The following is an 18,484-nucleotide window of genomic DNA, read 5'->3' as shown; positions in this document are numbered from 1 at the left end:
GTAACTTATTAATAAAAGAAATAGGCACTGATTATTTTAATCTTCCACAAATTATTAGGTGACCAATAAGCCCCAGCAATTTCACAAGTAAAAGGGATTTAGCAAAACATTAGAAAATAAAGATTGTGGGAAAAAAAAAGTGATCAAAAAAGGTTAGAAGTAAAAAAGAACAAAAATTATTCCAAGGTTAAATCTATGGTAAATTATGGGATAATAGGGGAGGCCATCGAGCATAGCTTAAAACTGTGAGCAGAGGGCCCTCTGCTGTTCCATTTGTTCCTTTGCAAACTTTTTTTGAGCAGCACCTTTTGAGAGGTTCTTCTATCAAATAAGGAACTTCGGGGTTTTAGTCCATAAGGAATATTTCATTTGCTGGAAGGAAAGTCTGACACAAATGGAGCTAATTTAAGGAAAGTAGAAAAAAATGCAAATGTCTGGTGAAAGTCACCATTAATTGCAGCAGCCAAAGAGCTACCCCAAAAAGAGAGGCTCAAAACTGATACATGCACCACAGCAGCATTTTTCAACATGTCTCTATCACACCGATTAGAAGTTCTTGAAAAATGTATCACTAAGGAAAATAGTACTTAGGGCAGGGTTTACTCTGTACTCTAGCAATAAACCAGATTGCACCATCAATCACTATGGGATCTTTCAGAGGTTTGCAATTTTAAAACAGATTCAATCCTCAGGTTTCCACAAAGGACAACAAACCCAAAGAGTAATACCATGAGGGTCAGCATGTCTTCCTATGGAATTGGAACCTGCTTAGAGACAGAAATCCTTCTGATGATTCATTTAACACTAGATCCACCAGCATGCTAGCTGTGCATACAGCAACTGCCCTTAAAGGCAGAGACAAAAGAAATACCCTCACTCACACCTCATGCCACTTTTTATAATGTCAAGCAGAGCCATCACACAAACCCCTTAGGTGACATGAACAGAAACACAAGGCAGATAGAAGAACTGCATAGGCTCTCTTGAACTCATATTCCTTAAAAAAGCAAATATATTTCTTGTTAAAAAAGTAATGGTCTGCTCTTAAAAAACAAACAAAAACACGCTATTAGCAGAAAGCACCTGCCTAGCTATCTCCAAATCACAGAGTGATAATGTTAGTCAGTTGACAAACACTGAGGTAACTTAGACTAGAATCTCATAAATTAAGAAAAAAAGAGATGACAGAAACATCACAACACTAGTTTTAGAATTACCAGACTGCTTGAAAGAGACAAAATGAATCTTCCTAGTATTTATGGACTCTTCTTAGCATTCCCTACTTTCTAGGAAATAATTTCTATTAGTGTGCCTCCTTCCTAAGCACATATCCTTACCTAATCACCTCACAAGGGGAATTAATTTTGCATATTGAAATCTTACACATACCTGCTGCAATGCAGAGATGTCAAGCACACCAATATTTTGAATTCCTTGGAGGAACACTGGAAGCTTTTCCATGACATGTTGGACTTTATTGAGAAGTGAACTGATACTAGAAACCACATCCAGTAGTAGATTTAATACATTGCCTACCTCAGGTGGTATTTGGACCTTGGAAAAGAAGGAAAAAAAAACACAACAGGAAATTCCAGTTAGAAACAAATTTTAACCTTTCAATGAAGCGTGCAAAATATTCAGTCTTTTTCTAAAACTGATAATACAACGTTCCTACAAACCATGTTTAACAAAACTCCTTTTGATATAACTCCCCAGTTACTCTCAGATTAAGCTGAAGAGAAGTTCTCCGTAATTTAATGTTAGATCTGACTTATGACAAAACAGAAATTAATATTCAGAAAACATGTTTACAACTGCCAAGTTGAAGAGAGCTTTCCAACCCAAGATGCTAATGGGATCTGCAACATTCTATCCTTTTAGAATTCAGTGTTAATAAAAACTTTTCTTTTACCACTTTAAAAATGTTCAATGCAATAATTTCATATTTTAAAAATAATTTGTAAATTAAGTTAAATTTAGAAACCACTTTTATTGCTTAATATAACCCCTAAAGTAACTAACTTTCCTGCCACACTCTTCCTGTCTTTGAATTTTTCATGCCGAAAATAATTGTGTGCATTTTATTACCTACTTGACCCAAGTTCAATTGGCTGTTTGCTATTTCCACCATGCAAATTTGTCATTATGGATTTTCTCTCTGTTCCCTTTGCTTTTGGGGATTAGTTAGATGATATGATAATACAAACTGATTCATTGTTACCTGTCTATGCAAAATAATAAAACCAATATAATCTCATTATATAGTTTCAGTGCTCCCTCTGATTATATATTTTATCCACCTTTGTCTTCCTACTATAATGTCTGTACTTGATTTTCTTCTCAGTCTTACACAGTTAAGAGAAAAAACTGAAAGACACCCATTTAAAAAAATCTTATTTTGCTAAAAAAGTAGTGAACTTCCACCATAATTTAGGATGAGCTGACAATATTTTTTACTCTTTGCTAGAATTTGATTAGGTGTCTGTAGAGTTCAGTAGAAACAGTCATCAGAATAAGCACTGGTTTATTTTATTCTATTTTTTTCCCTAGGTTTGCAGATAATTCAGGAAGTAAAGTCTTTTCTTTCCCCTCAGGCATCTTTACCCACAATGGGAAATTGTCTTGCTTTTAAAATTCTATATTTATCTGCTTAACTGAGCATGCAGCATCCAGAATAAAACATGAAACATCCAGAATACAACCAGAGTCCTAGGGCTTTAGAACAAGCCATTCTTCCTCACAATGTTATAAGGATATTTCAGCTATTCATGCTCACATTTTATGTTCTGTCAATCAATTACTCCCAAAAGAACTGAAATAAATGTCTTCTAACTACCCCATTCAATAATTCTGCTCTTACAGATAAAACCATTATCTCACTGAATATCCACGCTAGATTCCAGATTATCTACAGTTATACAGATAACACAGTTGTGCTGTAGACACCTCCATCCACAGTGCTATGAATTCTTCCTAGAAAATAGTTTTGTCATTCTTGTGATGCGAGCACCTATGCTGGTTTTAGTTCAAATATTGTCAGATCAGTCTTCCAGTCTTACAAATAATGAAGTGACTAATTGCATGAACTGCAAACTCTGCTAAAGATTATTAAAACAATGTCTTTGACCTCCTGTGTTTTTTGCAAAGCTTTTGTAATTAACTCCTCAGTGATAATTTTCTTGAGGAGGCATCTATCAAACCTATTTTCAACTGCTCTATTTGGGGAGCAAAACAAAGACAAAAAGTACCATATGTCTTCTGTTTGCTTTCATGGAGAAAGAACATCTGAAGAAAAAACATAATTATTAATCTATCTACCTGTATGTTTCATATTACCTTCCAAAAAAAAAATCTTACCTGGTAAATGATGTGACGGACATTCAAATTTTGTATAATCAATACAAACATAGTATACAAGTCCAGTGCTGGTAAAGAGCATAATTCTTCCACTACCAGGGAAGTTCTATTGTTTTCAGGGAGCTCTAGCAGCAGGCTAAGTACTTCTTCATCACATCTTCCAGTTAAAGCTACCACAAAGGCACTGTAAAGAACCTATCACAATATATGTGTATTAAAAATTTTTCTCTCTGAAATGCATCACCTTTTTTTATAGTCAATAAGGTGAAAATTAGTGTCACAGTAGCACGATAATTTGCAGGCACCAACAGACCTGAAATAATAAACCATACAGCTTTATATCAGATTGCTATGTTCCTACTTTATGCTCCTTGTACATATAAAAAGATGAAGTATATTTGTTATAAGGATTTGCTTTCATTTCTCACAGGTCAATCATTCATTCCTGAGCATTCATACCATAAGCAGGCATATTTACAATGCTGAGTATACTCCTCCTAGCAGATATACACCTCTGCTGCAGAAACACCTGAAGATCAAAATCTAGGTGTGTGAATCACTAACATGAAACAAAATGGTCTTTCCTTATTTCAAAGGACACAAATGAACACTTGGGGATGCCTATGTAGCATAATATCTACTCTGAGCCAGCTCACATTTCTCAGTTAAACACTGCTTAAAGTATTATTTAATAGCAGATAAAGGGACAAATGCCTAAGCAGACCCTGGGTGAGACTATAATAAAACATTCTTGGATAATGGTTTGAAGTGCTTGAAGCCCAGGTATCTCAGGAGCTCTTAGCTACCCTTTCTCAACAAGTCCAGAAAAATTGCAAGTGTTTTAGGAGCCTTTAGGAGCCACAGAACAGGGCTCCATTGTACTGCTTAGGACAAAATCTGCCTCTACTACCTCCACTGAATGCACCTCTTGCTGCTAGCAGCACCCAGTCAGGGAGAGGATATGCAAGACAGTCAGGATATGCAATTTAACTCTTTAATTCCTATGAACATTTTATTTTTCAACTTAATAATTAGATTTTTTGATTTTTATTCTGGAACAGAATTTTTCCTTTGTGATTCTACAAGGTTTTCTATGTATTTAAAGATTCACTTTTTTGTGTGTGCATTCAAGGAACACAATACCAACATAATTCTGCAAGCAGCGTAAGATGATACTGATTTGGACTTCTTGCTGGGGAGGAAGTTTGACTGTGATGCAACTGGAAATTTATTTCAAATGTGCCTCAAATCTATAGCACCATTTCAGTGCAGTTTTAACACATTCTATGTTTTATCCCCTGGGTTAAGTTCCTCTGAAATTTCCTTGCAGCTCTCTGAGGGCCAGAGCTAATCCACACTCAGTAAATGAACGCTTATAGTCTTCAGGTTACAGGTTTTAAGTGATTTCAAGTCATTTCATCACTTGGCAATGAGCACGGCCAGCACAAAACATTGTGGCAGAAATTATGGGTAAATAAAATAAGCACAAAAAATTCCCAGGGTTACTCTTACTGTTCCAGAGGAAAGCACAGTAGTAGTATATAATCACAGAAATATAGGGCTACAATGGGCCTATAGCTATCATTAGGTTATCAGACAGTGGCTTTATAGACAATAAACATAATGGGCATGCCTAAAATACAGCTCTAGAAAGTACTTGTGCAGCTTTCATAATTAGTAAGAGACACGGGCCTTTAATGCTCCAGTTGGACTGGGGGAGGATTTAAGCACTAAGCAAACAAAAAATTCTTTACCATTATCCAAATGTGAGATGTGTGTATATATCTAAGCTCTACATAAGACTGGCAAAAAGTAATGATGGAAAGTAATTTGACAATTCAGCTAATTAGCATTATTATTCCAAAGGATCAAAGGTGCACTGAATCCCATTTAACTGAATTGCTTTCAGATGATTTCTCTCGTTACCATTTAGTGGTATCACAATAACAAGCTAACAATAAAGGCAGTCACACTGCCACAGAAGCAAAAGAACAAATCATCTATAAGTAGTTATGATGGTCTGAAATGCCTTTTTAATGCTGCACTTTTCACGAACAGAGCTTGAGGCGGTTTCTGCAAGCGGAGCATCACTGACACCCAGTGGCTGCTTGACTGAGCTGATCAATTTTCATCAAATGTACCCCCAGCTCTTCAACAGACACTCACAGCAGAGAGAACCTGTTAGGCAGCTGGCATTTCTCATGATTTCGACTGATCACTGGGATCACAGGAAAAAAGCAATGGTCCTTTCCCTCAGAAAATTACTCAAAAGTCAACATCTCAAAGTGAAAGTAAAGCAATACTGTGGTAAAACAATGTAAGAACAGTGAGGAACAGACAAAGGAATTTTTAAAAAATATATACATAAGACAACTCCATACCACAAGGAGCAGAGGTGGTAAGATACAAAATGATATCTCCAGAAACCCTCATCTTTTCCACAATACCAAGACAGCAAAGCTCCAATTCTGCATCAGCACAAGAGGGTAAAACATTGGTGAAAGTAATGAAGCAGTGCCATTTAGACCAGAGGAATAGCGCTACTATAAACTGACCTCTTAATGCATCACAATATTATTTTAAAGTCCTAAAACTCCCAAAGTATTTCATGTAGAAATATTAGATTCCACACAAACAACATGATTTGTTTTGCTTCAGCTGGCACACCATGCTATAGATTAACCCACTAATTTGACACCTCTTTTTGATCTTTTACCTCTGAATGAGAGACACTGGCTTCCAAAAGGGTATTGACAGTTTCTTCAGAAATATTGACAGAAGAAACAATATCCAGCCTCAACTGAGTAATATTCTGCACAAGATCTTTGACTTTCACATCTGGAAGAGAAAGAAAATAGTACCAACAGCACCAAATTTATTAATTAGATTTCCTACAGATTGTATCCTTTCAATTCAATTCACTGTGCGTGACAAAATTGCCTTATGTCAATAGTAGGAGTGTAGTAATAAATAGTATCCCTTTGAAGTTGGAAAAAAAAAAGAAACAGTTATTTTCCTACAAAATTACACTTATAGAAAAAGTGAAGAAAGCTGGAACCCACCATTCACAAGATTAAAATTGTTGAAGAAAGCCGCCGCTGGGTTTTCCGACAATTGTAGCTCCAAATTTTCAGTCACCCTGGAATGATAGCCTTAGTTTCACAAGGTATCAGAACCAAGTCATTAGCATTTAGATGTATAAAGACAAACATGAACAGTGAAACAGGACTAAAAGAGGCAATAGGGTCCCACTGTGCTCTTTGTGCACACATTGTGCACACAGTCAGCACCTCTGCAGACCTTCTCATGCAGCATTTACATGGTGCAGTGGTCATCATATTTCATGCCTAAATGAGGCTGCATATGTAGAGATACACGTGTGCAACTCTACATATATACATATGTAGAGATAGATTCCCATAATGGCTAAGGGCCCTAGCAAACAGTAGCTTATAGAGAAGGACAGGTCTAGCAATATCTCACTTCCATGTTTCTCACTGAACATACATTTTAAAAACCTAGAAATACAAATCACTGCAGTTCAGGATGAAAAGAAATCTATCTAACTATAATTTAAGTAATAAAGTGTATGCACTCATTAGATATGGTTTTCTCTTCAAAAGTGGACATGAGCCCATGGTGTTTAGGAGCAGCATCTAGGCTCAAGTTCTTCTGTATTATTATTGTAATTCACAGACACCATTCAAGCCTGTTATGAAAACAATCCAACAGTCAAACCAGTATAGCAATAATTATAACGTTATCTACTTCTAGCTGATTGCAAATTTGAAACACTCTGTAGTAGCAGCTTTACCTAAAATCTAATGGCTTTCGCCATGCAAATAACTATGAGAAGTTGTTTGGACTTCAATCCCATCAGTTTACAATCGCACTACTGTATTTTTAACTCTTTGAACTGCTGAACTGATCTGAATGCTTAATATTTCACAAAAAGATATTCAGATTTTGAGAGGAAAAGCTATATCAAAAGAGCTATAAATAAAAAAATTTGGTATCAAAATTTTGACCTAACTTGAGTCACAGGAAATTGAAAATTTTCTTAGTTGTGATCCAAAGCATTCGGCTGGTGGAGCAGCAAGATCTGCTGCAAGTCCTTGGCAAAAAAATTGAAGGGTTTTTAGGAATATTCAGTTATTCTAAATTACTTAAATAATTTCTATATTTTATCCACTCAGTTTGAAGTTAAATTAACAAAGCTTAAAAAGACAGTATCTCTCCTGTAATCACTTAGTTTAGAACACAGACATATGCACAGAATAACATCACTAATGATGAGGAACCATTTGAGGTACCAAAATGTGAAAGGCTTTACATTTGCAGTCGTCTCTGGACATTCCCCAACATTAGCTGGCATTCACAGCTGTCACTGCTGGTATTCTGCAAGGCTCCCACAAAGCTCTCCAAAGCATTGGAAAGTTTTTGGTTTATATATACCATACTCTCACAATCTCCCTTGTTGAAAGCGGTCAAGTATCTTCCAACATCCTGCAGAACACAGTGATCACATGGTTAGTAAATTCATGAAATTGTGTTACAGCTAGAAGTGGCAGCTCTCAGCAACTAGATGATTTGTAGCTTCAAATGAGAATTTGGGTAAAATAATATTCTTGTAGTTATTGTATGATTAACCAAAACTGGAATAAATGTTTTCAAGAAGCAAGGAATTTTCAAATATTTGAGTTTTGGAGACAATCAGATTGGGAATTTGAACTAGCCTGTCATGGACAGTCATCAACCAATAGAAATGCCAGCCTTTTAAAATTTGTTTCAAATTAAATGAGCTGTTCTTTTTCCTTTTTTTATTTTAGTCTGACCATTTTATCTTTTCCACTTGTTTTGAACATCTGTTTTGATTCAACAATCCAAATATCTGGATCCTCATACCCAAAGTTTTTCACGTATTATGCTCTGCATAGTATGCACTTCTATGTTTTCTGCTGAATATTTACAATGTTAATTTTGCAAAGCTTTTAATATTTTCAGAAGTAGGTCATAGAAGGGTGGTGACTACACAACACATTTGGCCTGCAAAAGTCTGCTTTGAGTGATGCCACTTGTCATGTGTTTAACACATTGCTGTTCATATCAGAAAAATGTCCAGGTAGACACAGCAGAAGAGCTATTTAATAAAGAGAAGACAGATTCTATACTAAAAAGTATGACTTTAGTATTTTATCTGTGTACAGCACACTTGCCTGTTTACACACATGTGTGCTACCCAAAGGCCTGCTTTCAACTCTGGATGAGCCTCTATGTGCCAAATATTACTCTCACTTGCTAGCAATGTCATGTTAAAGAAAAACAGACTGAACCCAACTGGTAATCATAACTGTTATTTTAGCCTTAATTATTCTGGCTAAGAAGTTTATTTGTTTCTCGCTTAATTTCACAAATGTTCCTGTGAAGATTTTAAAGTATAAATATACTATAACTCATTAAATTAGCAGAATGATGGAATTTAAGAAATTAAAAATGGGCTGCTGTTTGACATTGATTGACAATCCAACTATCCTAGTTATAGGATTTCTAATAATTCAATGTCATACTTTGTAAAGCTCACCAATGCTTATTTAAGGAATTTCTTCTGGGTATCTCTATCAAAATTATCAGAGCTATACCTATTTAAACCTCAGGTTTGTATAGCCACTGCGGAAACTTGTCATTCAGACAGTGGGGAAAAAAGAAAACTTTCATTTTTCTGAAGTTTGTTTCTGAAGTTTAATGCATGCTGTAAAGTACACTTGTAGGTGAGGGAATCATTCAGACCTGATAATGATCTTGAACCACAGCAATCCCTTCAAAGACAGCAAAGAGCAAGTGACTCATTAATCCATCTTTACACTTGGAAATGGCACAGAAAATGTTGCTAAAGACAATGGGTTCTTCTGTAAGAGAAAATGTCCAGATTTAATCAGATAAAAAACCAACTGGAAATCAAATTTAAAGTTGGCCAACAAGTAAGGGAGAGAAATTTTGTTAAAAGGAAGGAACATTTGATGTGCTAAGGCACAGAGAAATATTTCTAAGTAAATGTATGTATAATTTCTGAGGACAAGAAAGGCTGGTTTGATTCAATTTCAGTTAGTCTTCTCCTTTACATTTTTATGATCAGGAATAAGAGCATCCCTACCTGCTACAGACCCAGAGAAGACCATTTCCTTTTTGCTCTTCATGAGCAAGAGCTCATGACTGTGAGAAGCTGAGTATATTAACCACATCTATCTTTTTTTCGGGCAGGCTCCCCTAATGCTATTTCCCTCTAGGAACACCTGGGTGTTAGTAACCCTCCAGTGAGCAGTAACTTTCAAGCCCAAACTACAAGGGGAGAAAAACAGCATTACATAGGTATTAACCATATCTTGGGATAATGAAACCATACAGGGTGATAGTATTACCCCCTGGTCATCCATGGAGAGTCTTTCTCCCCAAGCTTGCAGCCACCATATCCTTGGAAAAAGCCTCCTTTCTGCTGTCTGCAGTGGGTTTGTACATGGGATAGTAGTGAAGGAATTTGACTTGACTGCTGCATTCTCATTCAATATCAAGGCAATTTTTTGAATTATGTTTTTTTTTTCCCTTAAGTTTGTTTCTTAAGTCAAGTAGGAAGAATAATAAACATTAAACACTGCTTCTAAAACAAGCAAACCTTGATCTTGGTCATAGAAGTAATAAAATACTGTTCTTGAAATCAAACCAAATCAAGCAGTTTTCATTTTTTCTCATTAGGTTTCATAATATTTTCTGTAACAAATGAAACATTTTGAAACATTTCCACAAACAGAGGATTGAAATGACAATGACAGAAATTTAGTTCCCTAATCTCAGTTCTCTCAATAAAAAGACTGTTCTTCAGAGGTCAAGGACAGAACACAGGTACCTGGCTACACAATTGCAGTATCACTTATCCTAGCTCAACAGCACTACTGTTTTACTCTTTGGAACTACATCCCTCACAGGAGAGTGGAAAAGACAGTCAAAACTGGGTTGTAATCACATCTTACACTCTTTTGGAAATTAATTTGGCATAAGACATTACAGATTTTGTCCCTTGCCCTAGAAGGGCAGGTTAATGTCTCCTAATTGCTCTTTACAAACAATTCGGGGCATAGTTGGCTAAAATATGAGCTCTGAAAAGCACTGGCTTTTGTTTCCCAAAGAAATAATATTATGAATTTATACTCAGGTCAATATCTATATTGAAAGGTTTTTGCCTTTCTTAAATGCACAACTTGAGAGCATATACATAAGGAATAAAACAAGGTAACACATTAAAATTTGAACAATTTGTTGAAGGTGAAGGTTTTCAGCTACAGGTAGCCAATTCACTGGTGTGACAAGGCCAGAAGTGAGAGGCTACTTCCTTTAAATACTTGCCCCATTCTTCCTTACTGTCAAATACACACTACCCTGTGGCAAGTCTGCCTCATTAAAAAAAACCCTGTGACCTGACTCAGCTCACTAGCTGAGGAGGAGCAGCAAGCTTCCTGCTTTCCCTGGGATTTTAAGTCTACATGAACACTCCAGAAAGGAATGTTTCTTTTGTGTGATCTGTATCAGATTTCTTCATGTGCCTCTGTTGGTTTAATTTCCAGGCATCAGTATGCTTGGTGTGCTTGGCATCACCCAAATTACCTTATTTGTACAAAAGTTTGCTTAGAGTAAAGCCTTAACTTAACAGCACTAACACATAGGTCCTAGAGTCACTACTGTGGCAACCAACCTGAAAAGATTTTGAGAATATTCAAAATGGTAAATTGTAATTTCTGCAATAGTACGACACTATCAGGGTATAAACGTTCCTGAAGAATGTTGCAGATTTTAGATGCTCTGTAGAAATATCAATAAGAAAACATTATTTTCATTCCAAGGGTATACCACAGAAAAATTTCAAGAAGTGACAATGCACAAATACAGTCTTCAATGAACCACTCAAGGATTTCAGTATTAACAGTTATTACATTTGTTTGAACTATTTCAAAATCAGAATATAATCCTTCCATGTTAAAAAACATACCCTAGGAGTGCAAGAAAACACCTTCACAAAATAAGCAAAATCATAATAGCTTCAGAAATACTAAGAGACCACAGAATAGGTTGACTTGATGGTAAAGAGCAGATAACCAGCATGTAGGGAAAATAAACCACTTTTCTAGCACTTGCTTTTGATATTTTTCAACAGATTAGGTTAATACTTGGCCCTGATGGACAATGGTTTCATGTATCAACTTTACAATGCCATTTCTCAGCTGGTTTATGTCAGTAGGGCCAGTAGCTCCACCAGCAAGATACCCTAGAGCTGTTTGGAGCAACCAACTTGTGTCTCATTCAATTTTGTTTAAATGCAGCAAATGCAGACCAGCAGCCTTTTTATTAAGTAAACCATCAGTAAATCTGAAGCGGTTTCCTCTGCTTCTGAATTATATCTGATCTGAGTATCAGGCAAATATGACTGTGGACTCAAGATTCCTTCAGACACTGCATTTATTAAACTGAACAACTTAACTCAATAGCCATAAGACATCAACAAATTTAAGTTAAAGAAACTTTGTATAGCTCTATTTAGATGTAGGAAAACACCACCACTCATGTCACAAAGAATTAGCCCAAGCATTCCTTAACATTTAGCTCCAAAGGCAAAAATGACTGCTGCCTACCAATTAAGTGGGGGCTCAGTATTCAGACTTGTAAGGATTTTAAAACACAAGTATCTTCAAATAATTGTTTCTATAATAGCTCCAAAGAAACCAATTCAAGTATCAACACATATGGCTAAACGCATATTGTAAACATAAACTAAACACAATAATCTAGTCCATACAATGTGTTCTGATACCAAATACAGCTGGTCTGAACAACATAAGTTGGAACAAATCTGAAATGAAACACTAATTAACTTAATAAAATTTTGATTGAGCTGTTCATAAACAGAGAGCCCTTCTGTCATTTTCAGCACACTTCCCAAAATGAGTACATGGAAAACACTTACCTCAGTTCTGCCATTACATCCTTATGCAAATTCATTAATAAGAGTTTTATTTTATCCCTGTCATGTTCTGCAGTGGACTGAAATATTATTTGCAAAATCTCTTCCATGATCTCCAGAGTTCTGCTTTGGGACTGAGTAGAAGTGTCTCTATACAGTGCATTATGAAAAAATGAATCAATAAAGTCAACTTTATGAAGCTCAGTATTGTTTGTATGCAAAGTTTCTTCTACAACATCAAGATCAGCAATTATGTGAAGGAGGCTGTTCAGCAAAACTGAAACAGCAGGGTGAGTATTATTCAATTTCTCTTTGATAAAATGACTGTCCCCAAACCACATACCAGTATAGTCCTTCTTAGGCTTATTTTGAAATAGCTCCAGAAAGGCAATAATATTTTTGACTGCCAGCAGTAGGTCATTTGATGAACTTTCATTAGTCATAAGGAGAATTAGAGCACGCATTATTTTAGAATAATTTTTATCGTTACACTCACATAGAATGATATTCACAATGTCTTGTAGATCTTCAAAATTTCTTGATATGGCTTCTACAGACAATGTCTTAAACTGCTTTAGTGAAACATCAGGAGCCATTGAAGAGGACTGTCCAGTGGCCAACTTTAGTAATTGAAACCCTTGATCTACCACCACAAGTAAGTGTCTAACACTAAAATTCACCAATAAATTTTCTATGCTTGTAACTACGGGAAATAAGAAGTTCTCAAAGTTGTCAGTTATATTGATGTTCCCACTTAAAGTTGATATTGTCATAAGCATTGTATGTGTCTGGTTTCCAACAGATGAGAGCGTCATTAAATGCTGAATTACAGAAAGAAAAGAAAGAACAGCTTCAGTATTCAGGAGTCTGGAAACTTCACTGGTCATATTCTTAACATTAATAAGAACATTCTTAAGTGATGGTCTTGACTCTCTGTTCCAGCTTAGGCCACCATAAAGATTATCCAGCTGTTCAAGAAGCCTTTTGGCCATCTCTATTTCTGATACTGAAATGCTGCCCAGAGTTTCTATGATTTGTAAAGCCATTTGGCTCTTTGGTGTGGAGGAACAATTGATTGCATGTGTATTATTCACCTGCAGTGGCACAGCATAAAGGGATAGCTCATTCCAAAAATCTAGCAGCTCTTTGAGAACTGAGCTATTTATATGATGGAGCTCAGAAAACTTCAAAATTATAGAGTTCCATTCTTTAATCTGATGAAAAAAGCAAGTCAGATTACGAATTATATCCATCTGAAGGTCCTCCATAGAACAAGTGAAACTGTCATCCAAAGCGATGAGTTTAAGCTCCTTAATGACTTCAATGACTGCATTGTAATGAAGAGTAGAATTGGCATGCACCATGTCACAAGGTTTAACAGTGCTATCACTCTGAGGTGTTGCTGTTGTGAGAGTCCAGCAGAATGCTGCAGAAAAACAAACAAAGGCCTCTCCAGGTTCATCAGAGGTGTCTGCCAACATCTCCAGCAATGTTAGAAGATCTTCTACTTGGTTAGAGAGCTCCTCATCAGTAAACATTGGCATTTTTTCTTCCTGAGTTAGTATGAAAGCATATATTTCCGTTAATGCTTCTGTAACATTTCCATGAGCCAATCTTTCTGTAAGGCTGATGACATCAAAGAGGAGGTTGAACACATCTTCTGTGTTGTAGAGCTCATTATGTTCAAAAAGCTGTGTTATTTGGCGTACACCAGTCAGGTTCCAGTAACATGATATGTTCTCAAATGCATCCCACCAGTCTGTTAAGATACCTAACCCAGAGTTCTCAAGGTTAAAAGGTTTGATATTTTTAAAGAAACTTTCTAGGTTCTCCTGGATCTGTTTGAATCTACTTATCAAAAACTCAACATCCATGTTTCTCATGATTTGTACCAAGGCAACCATGTGATTTAGAAGCTCCTTTTCATCTCTTAATGGAAAGTCAACAAAAGTAGGTGACTTGAAAAGTTCAAGTGCCTTCCTTACCAGTTCAATATTCAGACCTGCTGTTTCTATCAGTTTCTGAGGAAATGTTTTATGTTCATTCTGCAAGTTTGAGTCAAGTTTTCCAATCATATGTTGAAAGAACTCCATCAGCAAACTCCTATTTTTTCCATGCAAGAAAGGTTCAATCTCATTGTCCAGATGAGAGGAGCTGTTTTCTTGGAAGTCAAAAGTTTTATTTTTCAGAAGACTTTGGATTTCTGACAAGAGTTCCACTGATATAAGAGAAATGTGGTGAAAAGGATTAAGGAGCATTCTTGAAGTTCGGTTGAAACCACGGGTCGACTGACTAAAACGGGTCTTATTTGACATATACAATGAGCTCCCAACTAAATCACTGATAACTGTTTGTATTTGCTCTCCAGAATCATTTAAAAGTTTAAAAATAAATTCAAGCACATTTATGTCATGTTTGACATAAAGATCGGGGAGAATAAATTTCAAAGTTTTTGCTATGATATTGAAATAAACACTTGCACAAATCACATTAGAACCACCTAGGGAACATTCAGGGAGCGTCAAATTAAAAACCAAATTAACAAAGTCCATCACATTCATTAGCTTAGCATCTGTCTCAGCATTTCCCAGAGATTGCAGAAGAAATAAAATATGTTTTGCACTTTCAAGGTGGGAAGGTGACTTGTTTTCTTCAGTGTGATTTCTTAATCCATATATCCACATGTTACAATCCTCTGCTTCATCCATTATACTATGAAAGTTTAGAAAGGAGTTAAGAAGAGATGAAAAATTTGTTTGCAAGTAGCTTATGTCTTTCAGACTATTACCCAAAATTAGTTTGGTAATATTCTGGAAAATGCTGATACAAGCCATATATTTGTCTTGAGGTACACTTTTTAAAAAAGCAGATGTGGCATTTATCTCAGTGAGAATAATTTCAAGTTCTCTTGGGAGAGCTTAAGAATAGTAGAAAGGGAATTTTCAATGGAAAATACACCAGCACTCATATCTTCTCCCTCAGATGCTCCTGAGATGAAAGCATCTAGCCAAGAATTCAAAAACTCTTCATTAACAATCTTCAGTATAGATTTCTGAATTTTAGTTATCACAGCTCCTATTGTCTCTAAAACACTTTCTAAACAGCTATCTTTAAGCAAGTTTGTGACTTCAAATGCATTGTTAATTACACTTTGAAAATTAACAAGGAAAGCCTCAAAATCTTTCAAGTCATTTAAATTGCCATGTTCCTGAAAAACAGCTTTTAAAAGCTTCATTGCTGCTCCTGTAGCTTCAACAATAGCCATAGCTGTATTATTGCACAGTTCATCTTGAGTTACATTTAAAAGGTTTTCAGAGAGATATGCCAAATCATCTCTTAGGCAGACAAAAAAGGTTGAATTCAAATTTAAGATTTCCGATGCTTCTTCAAAAATCTCAGTCCATGCCTGAAGCCATGTAAAAGTGCAGTGCAAAGCAGAAGGCACGCTTACCTTATCTCCCCAGTTTGTTACATCAGACAGGACACTGTCCAATGGAAGCAGAAGTAAGTCATAAACCTCTGCTGAATACTCTACTGAACTCATGTTTGCTAGATAGAAATCAGTGCATCCATTATTTACCAGGCAATCTGGAGGGAGATCAAGAAACTCTTCCAAATAACATAAGACAGCTGTTTGCAGCTCTTCATCTATAAATAAAGTTTTAAGGCTGCTCAGAATGTCATAAACAACTTGTATATCTTTTTTTCCATTCTGTGCAAGAAACTGTGCTTGAAACTCTGTATAGTTGTAAATTAATAGTAATTTTTCACAGAGAGACTTACTGGTGAGATTCCAGAGAAGATCAAAAGTTTCAAACAGGAAATCAAAAACTAGTTCCTTATTTTGCAAATCATGCCATACTTGAGAAGATGACATACTTTTTGAAGCCTCATAAAGAAGTTTTAACAGAGTGTTATTGCTCTTAATATTTAAAACCAGATCATCCTTCTGGTACAGAGAGAAAATTTTTGGAACAAGTGAGGCCACAATAGTACTGTTTAATTTTTGGATATTTTTGAGGAAATCATGCACGATTTCTCCTAATTCTTGTACCTTATACGTAAAAGTTGGATTGGAGAGCAATAAAGAAGAGGTATTACTCACTCCAGGAATTGTGCTAAATGAGACATTGACATGATCACCAGACAATGATCCAACTTCATAGAGATTTCTTCGAAAGTGTTCACTAAAATGTTTTAAATGGTCCAAAGCAGTAATATTTAACTCTGGCCAATCAGTCAGGATCTTTTTGAGCAACACCGTAGTTCTGTTATAGATTTTATTTTCTGTAATGGAAGATAAAATTCTAGATAGGGTCTCAATTAGCTCTGCCTCTTCTACTTGACTCAGAGAAAGCCTAGAATCTAGTTCATGGAGTACAATTTCCACAATAGGCCAGAAAAGTTCTGTCTTCATTTTTGTCCAAATGCTCTGAAGAGGCTGGAAATTTTTTTGCAGGTCATTATGGAGTCCAGAAACTGCAAGTGAGAAATTGGTGGCAGATTCCCTCCCCTCAGCAAAATTTTTTACCCATATAATTGCATTATTCAAGGCATTTTCAATTAGAGACTTGTCTGAAGAAACTGAGAAATCAAACATTATAATCTTTTCTATGACTTCTACAAGGTGAAAAAGATGATCCATTTTGTTTTCATCAGAAATCCTTAAGTTTTCTTCTGTCTTCAAAAACTCTTTGAAAGACGTCAAAATCCTGAAAAATTAATCAATTGTGAGGTTTTTTTCTTGTTAGTTATCTAGCAGGCAGCCAAGGTTTTTTAACTATATATTATTTAAATTTTAGAATCTAGGTTTATTTACTTAATTCAAGGAAATTCCAAATATAATTTAAATAGCAGTCACAAATTAACCACAAAATCTGAATTAGCAAAACTTGACAATTGTTTTGGGTTTCAAAAAATATGGAAAAAAAACTCTACTGGAAAGTCATAACCTCATTCAAATCAAAACCTGAATGCAGACAGCAGTTAAAGAATTGTGCATTTATCAGTACTTATAATCAAGCTTGGAAGCCAGAGAGTCCAATACCTTTGAGTGCATCACATTTTCAGCTGCCGAAAAGAACAAAGATTTCATGTTCCACAGACTAACTATTTTACAGAAAGGAATGTGTCAATAAAATCGATCAAAACATCTAATTTTCCATAAATTCTAAATAATTTTTTGTTTTCTCATAATTGTTGAAAGTTAAAACATTCCAACTGACTGCCTGGTAGCTGAACACTGTTATTTTAGTATCTACAAAAACGTGAAATCACAGTGAAAATTGGAATGCACCCTCTGATGTTTCTATTGTGTCAGTATTATTTGTCAAAAGAAAAAACAACTACTAGCTCTGTAAGATTGGTCAAGAGGAGGTGCATGGAAAAAAGAGTCTTTGAATGTAGAGGCTTCAGGCTGAAAATATCTTCTCCTTAAATATATTTCCTTTCTCTCCAGACTCTGCAATCAACAGAGGTAGAGCACAAAAACATTGTGTGCTGCAAACAAAAGGATAAAACTGCTAAAAAATACATTGTTGTTGCTTACAACTGCAGCAGCACAGCAGTTTCCTTTTATAAATTAGAACCAAATTTCAAAACACCCTACTAAATTCTTAAACAATTTGACTGCAATCTCTCTCTTACTAATTGATAAGGGAATCTCTCTCTTACTAGTTGACAAGTAATTACAAGCAATGAGAAATTGAGGTCAATATTATAACTCCTGGAAGCAATGCAAGTCATTCCATATTTGGAATTTCCTTTCTAACATGCCGCTGGAAAGAGGGAACTATCAGTTCCTGTGCTCTGCCATAGACCTTTCTTGAGCCTCTGCCAACTCTGACAAACATATCTCCCTTTATGTACAGCTTAACTCCTCTGTAGAACCTTCCAGAGCAGGAATATTTGAACAGCTTGACAAAGCATATCATTCCTAATAAGTCCAGGGCTTGCAGCCAAATCTTCACATAAAGTGTTTACATTTGCATTGTCATGAACCAAACAGAGAACTTGAAACTGTAAAGAAAGCTCAAAAACATCAAAAGAAATCACAGAGTGCCCTAGATGAGATTGCAAATTACATATGTACAACTAATTCTATATGCTTAAAATTCTGTTTTC

General features: G+C 35.7%; 1 protein-coding gene across 1 annotated transcript in view; it reads right to left on the bottom strand.

The window, feature by feature from the left end:
- The window catches only part of ABCA13 (ATP binding cassette subfamily A member 13), a 170,186-nt gene that overhangs the window by 127,254 nt on the left and 24,448 nt on the right, over positions 1–18,484 (bottom strand). The window contains 9 exon segments of the mRNA XM_054515921.1: positions 1,390–1,554; positions 3,358–3,552; positions 6,074–6,195; positions 6,420–6,496; positions 7,691–7,863; positions 9,145–9,263; positions 11,099–11,205; positions 12,365–15,269; positions 15,272–17,073. Of these exon segments, the coding sequence (XP_054371896.1) occupies positions 1,390–1,554; positions 3,358–3,552; positions 6,074–6,195; positions 6,420–6,496; positions 7,691–7,863; positions 9,145–9,263; positions 11,099–11,205; positions 12,365–15,269; positions 15,272–17,073 (5,665 nt within the window).

Source organism: Molothrus ater, chromosome 1 (assembly GCF_012460135.2).
Source record: "Molothrus ater isolate BHLD 08-10-18 breed brown headed cowbird chromosome 1, BPBGC_Mater_1.1, whole genome shotgun sequence".
NCBI classification, from domain to species: Eukaryota; Metazoa; Chordata; class Aves; order Passeriformes; family Icteridae; genus Molothrus; species Molothrus ater.
This window is presented reverse-complemented; position numbering and strand designations above follow the sequence as displayed.